This window comes from Anopheles marshallii, chromosome 2, assembly GCF_943734725.1.
Source record: "Anopheles marshallii chromosome 2, idAnoMarsDA_429_01, whole genome shotgun sequence".
NCBI classification, from domain to species: Eukaryota; Metazoa; Arthropoda; class Insecta; order Diptera; family Culicidae; genus Anopheles; species Anopheles marshallii.
Genome location: NC_071326.1, coordinates 37198451 through 37206498, shown reverse-complemented (window position 1 = coordinate 37206498; position 8048 = coordinate 37198451). Strand labels below are relative to the sequence as shown.

Genomic DNA, 8048 nt, shown 5'->3' with positions numbered 1-8048 from the left:
TTCTGTTTCTACCACTCGCAGAAAGCAGCAGATCAGATTAGGTTTAAATTTATGCATGATTGTTTACGTCTGGATCGAACCCGGTACAGCCGAAATGAAAGAAGAAATGGGCGGTGTTTTGGTCGCGGGATCCAATTTCGGAAAACCGGCGGACGTTAAATGTTCTATCGTGTTGGTGGAATACATTATTATCTCTTGTTACCCAGGGTGTACGGTTAGTGTAATAAAATATGAACACAAAAATGTGTGTAACAAATTGGAATGCATCGATTCGAACGAGAGCAGATTTAATCGCTGCCAAATAGTATAACACAGTGTAAGAAACTTATCAAGAATTTAATTAATTTCACAATCAACTGAACTGAACAGTATTTGTATTTATTCTTTTAATAGTTTGCAAATATCTCTAAAATTTTCGTTAGATCAAATCTTAAAAAATAATGGTATGGTACTTTGAAAGTCTGTTTTGAAAATGTATCAAACATAATTAAACTGTGACATAACCGGCATAGTTGCTGATGCCGCAAAGATTCTTCCCGCGTGCCAGTCGCATATAACCGTCCTCCCCCCAGCTACCCCACCAGTTCTTGAGTATCCAGTAATCCTTTGTGTAGCCGAGGAGGAGCATAGCGTGGTTCACTTTCGAGTTGTCACATGAAGCCTCGTCATCGTAAATGCCATTGCTATTTAGACGTGAAAAAAAAATAAATAAAAACACTAACAGTCGAAAAAGCCAAAAGATTTTCATAGTGAACTTTACTAACCTATACAACTGGAACGATTTTGGAGCTGCATTTATACTGACCGGAATGGGGCCCACCTTCCACAAGGCATACGCAAGGGCATCTTCATTCTTGGGCATGATCGCCCACTCGCTAATGTTGGCAATTGCATAGTCCTTGTTGAATGCACATTGACCTTGCTGTGGGAAATGGAAGGAGAGAGCATAGAAGAACAATTGTATCTAGCTTGTTACTACTTAGAATGAAACCTGGCGGAAAGATAGATTAATTTAAAGTTAAATTGGAAATCAGAAGACTATTGAGGGTTGTATGTCTGTTAAGGAAGAAGCAAACAATTTAAGATGTACAGAATCATGCACCCAAAAAGGTGAAACGGCAACAAAAGCAGTACACCCTTGCATTTTGCGGTATATATCCGGCCCCTTGCACCAAGCAACAACACCACCGTTGAATGACACTTTCACCGTCGAGATACGGTGATCGTATCCGATGTTTAACTTCACCGGGTCGTCCGACATTCATCAGCTGCGTTGATTGAAGCATGGTTTGGAACATTATCCGGTTGTCATCGGATGGGGATATCCTGACGTGTTATGCGCACCGAAAAGGATGACGATGCATGCAGCGAGGCTTAACACCTTCACGAAATACCGGTCGCAACAGATCGCGATACGATCGCGAAATAAATGCCGCCCGTGACGCGTGATGTGCGTAGAATGCGGTGAAGATATTTCACTGCTAGTTGTTTTTTTCTTATTTTTGTTGCAAATTCACAGTCACACTTGGTGCTCAGCAACGCGGGTTGGATCAAACGGGCCGTCTACTGCAATGGGGTAGAAAAAAAAAAAACAAACACTTCAGTGTCATACGTTAAACCACCGGCGTTCGGTGGCAAAAGGGTGCACCGAAAGGTGCATTGTTTGCATTCTTGCCAAACTCAAATGGAAGACGAGCGCAAAGGTTTCCTTCGCCGGTTGGGCGTTACCACGGTGGCTGGGACATTGATTTGACATGCACTTTGAACTGGCGGCGTTGGCTGTGGTTAGTTGTTAATCATGCACTTTCGGTATCACGCTTGTGCGTATGATTGACGTGTCATTTACACACGTCTCATAAAAACCGGGTCAAACTAAAAGGAAACTTTTATGTTTTTTTTTTCGGTATAAACACCCCGAAAACCAGTGGAACATGCAGGCACTAGGATATTTTTCACGTTTGTCTAGTGCAGATAATTAAACTCCGTTTCTCGTTAATCAACCGTTCAGCTGATCAACTGTTTCACCTATAAACCATTCCACTCTGCACGAATGTACTGTACTAGAATGGCTCAATATGTTGGCACCTTTAGCTGAACCATGTTTTGGGTGGAAGCTTACATTTGTGTTGTTTTGTTGTGGTTAACACAGCTGAAGAGTATTGATGACCACGCGAAACTGGAGAACTTGCTCGAGGTGGCGACAAAGCAGGGTGATTCTATTTTCGTTAATCATTCGAGCAGCTGTATTCTGACATAAAAGTAGATTTTTGGTTAAATTTTTGTTATGTTAGCAATAACATTTTATGATTTAGGTGGCATTTCAGATAACATTTAGAATTTAGTGCCAAAACATATATAATAAATGGTTATAAAATGGAAATTTGATTGGTTCGTAAGCGTGTAGCGTATATGCATACCGGATACGGCTGTTATTACCATATGCAGTAATAAACTTTTTAAAACCATTTTTTATGTTAGTCTGAGATAATAAAAATCATTTCACTGTCCTTTCTGGACTATTGCAAAATACAATGAATGTTTGTTTTGAAAATTGTAGTAACGTTGATTAATTGAACAGAGGAAAAACAAAAGAGCTAAACGAGTGTAAAGCGATAAACCCTTATAATCCTACACTAGCAGGCCATTTTGTGTGTGTTGATTGGGTAATTAACTCAAAATATATGGTTTATTTGTGAAATGTTGTTTATATATTTTAGCGTCACATCAAGTGTATTAGGTTACCTGCAAAATCTTCACAATTATCTGAAACATAGCAATTCTGTTGCATAAATTAACTAGGTGAAGCACCTGTTGGTATTCCGCTCATAATTTACAACACATCGTTTAAATGGTGCTGCTGGGATGGGTTGGGTTCGGTGTGCAATAAATTAAATGCTTCCTGTTTATCTACCATTAGGTGCTTCATTAGACGGTCTATGTCAGATCCAGCTACATACATTCCAGACACCAAACCTTCCTGCAATCGCTACCACAACCACCACCAACACCATCAAAGAATGATTTACAGATCGCAAACCGTGGCCCTAAAGATCATTTCTGCAACTGATTTATTTTAATGACAGTGCCACCGATTGACTACGATACGTTTCGCGCCCGTGGAAGAATTGTGTTTAAAATGCTTTTCCCTGCCCGCAGCTTGAATGCCGCCCGTTGCGCTTGGCGGTGTCTTGTGACGCGCGCACACAGTGCTAAATGGTGCATATTTTATCACCTGACGTTTGCCGAATGGTTTTTTTTTTCTTCCTCCCCGAACCGCTCCGGTTCCGGTAGATCGTAAATCGAAACCACCGCCAGCCCGTTGTCATACCGCTGAAGAGCGAATTGAAGATGGCACCGGTACATGATTTAATTACAGCGTCCATTAAGGTGAAAAATATGCTACACTTTTCATCCGAAACAGACAGGACCGCGTGCTGATGCTGCTTTCTCTATCATCTGACGCTGTTCGAGATGTCGGGTAGCTAGGTTGCGCTGAGGTGCCCTATTATTAGTGCCCTTTGAAGTTATCGATTTGGTCAAACGTCCTGTCGATGGCCTGAGGAACGTTGGTACTATCTGCATCCTTCGGCGGTACTTGCTTCTTAATGGCATCTTCTGCGATGGTAAACCGAATGCATCCTTGAGGTGTATGGTGTTCCTATTGCAAATTTTTGCATCCTCTGTGGAACAACGAGAGAATTGATCGTATTTAAACTCCCTTCGCATTTACATGTCCCACTTCACCTATCCCAAAGATCGTCTCGACCGCAGACGTGTCGGGTGTTTCAGATTAAAGCACATCGATAAGCAGATTATATGTGCACCGTGATGCACACGTACTCATTCGCGTACTCTCGAACACTTACTGGTCCGATAACTGGCTCCGGCAAAAGGAAGTGGAACTTGTTGTTCCCCATGTGTTGCTGCACCCCAACATATGAGCGCGTGAAAAGGAAGGTAATAGAATCGGGAGCAGTTTTTCACTGAAAATAAAATATTATCACTGTCCGGTGGTGGTGATAAACCTCTGCCCAACGACACACGGAGTCTGGTTTGTGTGTGTGTGTTTTTTTTTTATAGCTGGTTAGTTTTAATACAGCCTGCAACGTAAAACGTCCTGGGATGAAGAGCTGGTTTGAGCTCGGTGGTTTGTGGAGCATCCCAAGCCCAGGAGTTTTTCCACACATGTCGGACTCCCTCGTTTGCTTCAGCGTCTTCGGTTATCTAACATTAATTAACATATAAATATTGATCTTTCGCTCCGTCGTGCTCAGTTCAACATCTTATCGCACCATCTTGCGGCCCAAGTCCCGCTGTTGGGTTCAGAATGAGCTTGCAACCTGTTCATACTGCTTTCGCGCAGACTATAACCAGAATCAACTAACCACATCTACCGGGCGCTAGGGGCTAGCTAATCATCTTCAGACCAATCTGACGTACAAAGTGTTTGGAACAACGTGTCTGACGGTGTGGAGAGATCGTACCGATAACACCGTTTGACATGAGCAGTGCAGAGCATTCGATCATTGATCCGGTGTGTAAAAACGCCGGCTAGGATACGTATGCTGGCCGTGTGTGTGATGATGATGTCTTGCAGACATTACAGTGGCCCCCTCAGGCAGGTTCACGCAGGTTATCAACACTGTCGTTACCGGTGCATTTACTCTTTATGTTGAGCGTCGGTATCGAGCGAATGGAACGGTGCATGTTTCGATAGGTATCGTCTGGCGTCCCAGGGAGCTGCTGCAATTAATCGATGAATATCGATAAGCAAAATTAGTGTCAGGTATGATTAGAAATGTGTACCAACCTCTGGGTGTGCTAATGGAATCTTAACGAGCTCGTAAAATTAAATAAATAACACGTAGCAACGAGCCTGCTGGGAAGCGATAGATGTGGATGGATATGCGATTAAAAATAGTGTATTGGGTAAAATGGGGCCAACATTTTTTGAACACTAAGGCACATTATTACTGTATGAAAAACATCATCCTCATTATATAAAATTGCAAAATTACAAAAGCGTCAATGGACTGGAAAACCAATAAATATATTTATTTTGTTGAAACCATCGGAATCCTAAAAGCACGTAAGGAACTCTGTCAAAAACATGGTCCGTTCTTTTTGTTTTCACTTACCTCAAACTCAACCGTATAAATCATGTCCCGATTCAACCGAAACATGACGGGCAATCATGCATTGGATTGGAACCATTTGAAGCACTGCAGAATATCGAGCACATATATGCCTTTTCTGCATATCTAGATCGGATGGAATCGGGTTGATTTACGCACTCGGAAATGATTTCGCTAAGTTTTGCAACACCTTCGCACAGCGGGTTAAAATCATCGCTTAAGATCGACATGCATGTGCAGTTTGAATTCGATCGCACGCGTGTTGCAGCGATCCCGACGATCACCAACAATCAATTCGCTCGTAGCACATGCATTCGTTCCGATCGCTTTTGGATTTGAAACAAACTTTCAAGTTCATTTGGCAGATGGTGGAGGAGAATTTTGGAATGAGCACATGAAGTTACCGGTGTAAAAACCAAAGTCGAAATTCGCAAAGCAAACCAAAGATGCGGCCAAAGAAGGGCGAATCTTCTTGGAAGATACCGTTGTACATTTTATTGATATTTTTGTATTTCTTGTACGTAGCGAGATGAAGATTGATCAAAGGGAAAAACACAGAACTGAAATGATCGCAATCTACATGTGTGATACAATTTATTTAGGATCGTGTTCAACACTTCTGTTAACAAAGCTAAAGGTATTAGGTATGGCCATTTATCTTGGTTTTGTATTTCAAATGATTGCTGTAATGTTTTACCAAAAAAATAATTTGTGAAATAGTTCTTCCTCTTTGTGCTTAAGCTTGGATTATATCCTCATATGTAAGATGGCCGTTAGTTTTAGTGTTGTGTAAATCTGATTCAGATTCATGAATCATCCAAGAATTATAACCTCCATTTTAGAGTTTGTCTATCATGATAACATCACGATTAAATTAAGCCATAGTTAACATTACTCACTAAAACAAATCTTTAATACATCTGAACTGTATGTATTTTCAAAAACTAATCATCGGTTGCTGTATTTCACAACAAAATAGCCAAAAAACTACCCCTCACGATGCAACATTGGGCGGGAACAGGCCGGAGATGCCGGGTTGCATTCATGACACCTTTCAGCTGCACGCCCCAAATTAATGGGCATCCACACAGATTCCACACCCACCGTGCCGAAGCGACAAAGCGTGAAATTTCCATCCGAATATTTATGTCCTTCTGCAGGTCTGCGATATCGCTTCGTTTGCAACTGCCCCCGGAGGGCATAGTCAGCTCGGTCGATCGGGTTCGATCACAAAACAGGCGTTAGCAATTAACACGCAGAGAATCGCAACCACGCCATTTCGCCCCAGACGCTGTCCATGACCCTGGAATTGAGCGCATTTTATGGGTGGAACCGTTGAACGGGTCCCAACGCACAGCAACGGCAAAAAACTGCTCTAAATTAATTCTTTTTAATGCGCGCGTGGGGTTTCGGCCGAAAGTTTCTTCGATGCAACGTTCGGTAGATCACACGAGAGGCGTTCTTGGTTTGCTTTCGTACGTGCCCATCTTTCTCTCAGCAAGATGGTGTGGGATGCAGCGCGGATGTAAAAGTATGTATTAACGACTTCTTAATTATGGCTATCCTTAGCGCACTTTACACTACACTCGGTTGCGAAATTGATTGTGCTTCGTTGAAAGGATCAGGCGGAGAGTTGTTTATTTTTAATCGAGTTTCACAATCCAAAATCCATGCTGTCCTTTGACTGACGCAGGCGTCACAAACTGTCCTGCGGGCTGCTGCCCACGTTACCGATTTATATGTGTGGATTCGTTTCGGATAGTAAATAATTAGTTCAACGCCCGATCGTTCGGGTGTTTAATTAGTCGCTTTATGTCGCTGACAGGCTGTTTTGTTTTTGTCGTTGTGCCTAATTATGAGAGCATCGAATAAAAAAAAACCCCAGAAGTATCTCCAAACCCGTACGGTTTCACAGTGAGCGCATATTTTAGCAAAATATTCTGTTTATGGTGTAATGAGAAATATTAAAGCGGTTTCACCGTGCAGTGTAGCTGGGGTGTTATTGTCGAGAAGGTCGTTGCAACACGCCCGTAATGAGCGGGTTTTGCCCCCGTGCGCCGTTGTCTGGTCGCGTCCAATCGCTTGATTATGCGATGCAAGCTAGATCCAAATTTGGTCAAATGAGACGCGCTTGCAAAGTGGATGGGCGCTCGCACCGGGCCCAGTAAGTGTTGGTCGCTTGCCGGAATAGTGCGGATAGTGCATTAGGTTAGGCGCAACCTGCCACCGCAAGGAATGTGCGGCCTACCCAGCGGGTGATCCGGTTGTAACATTATTTGGCGCAATTTTATGCTTTCTCACGGTTTCGTCCCGTTTGTGCGATGTGGTCGGGTCAGGCAGGCCACGGAACTTCTCGGACGATGGTGGCGATGGTGGTGCTGAACGGGTGCATCCCCTATACGGTTGATCATGTTGGGGCAATGGTTGTAAGGTGCTACATGATTACGCACGCTTCATTTGCGGCATAGACCTTTGACAAGTTGATGAACTTATTGAGTCACCCGATGTGGACTGGTGGAGGGATTTGATTAAGAAATGTAATCGTACGATTGTTCCGTACTTTTTGTGCAATAGAACATTATTTTTCCAATATGTTTATGCAAATAGTGCGCGAACCGAAAATGAAATTAGTTGATTACTGGTGTTCGGTTTACGATTTCATACATCAACTCGCGCAAACGAATGCTGATTGAATCCATAAAAGCATGTTCATTTCCACCGCCAGGCGCAAAAGGGGGAAATAAATTAAAAACCAAACAAAATTGCCTGCATTTCTTAAGCAAAACGACCCGGCAGACCCGGTGTTTTCCCATCGTATTGATATTGTAACGTTTTGCTGCCGCAACAAACTGTCAGGTGTTCCTTTTCAATTATTTATGAATGAAGTAGCAAACAGGTTGCCATTCGACCACC

General features: G+C 42.7%; 1 protein-coding gene across 1 annotated transcript; it reads right to left on the bottom strand.

Moving 5' to 3' along the window:
• Positions 1-487: 487 nt before the first annotated feature.
• On the bottom strand, positions 488-5183 carry LOC128717923 (cathepsin M-like). Its single transcript, XM_053811599.1, has 3 exons — positions 5139-5183; positions 765-922; positions 488-683 (listed from the first exon to the last, which is right to left on the bottom strand). The coding sequence occupies exons 1-3, from the start codon at positions 5181-5183 to the stop codon at positions 488-490; spliced, it is 399 nt and encodes a 132-aa protein (XP_053667574.1).
• Positions 5184-8048: the final 2865 nt, after the last annotated feature.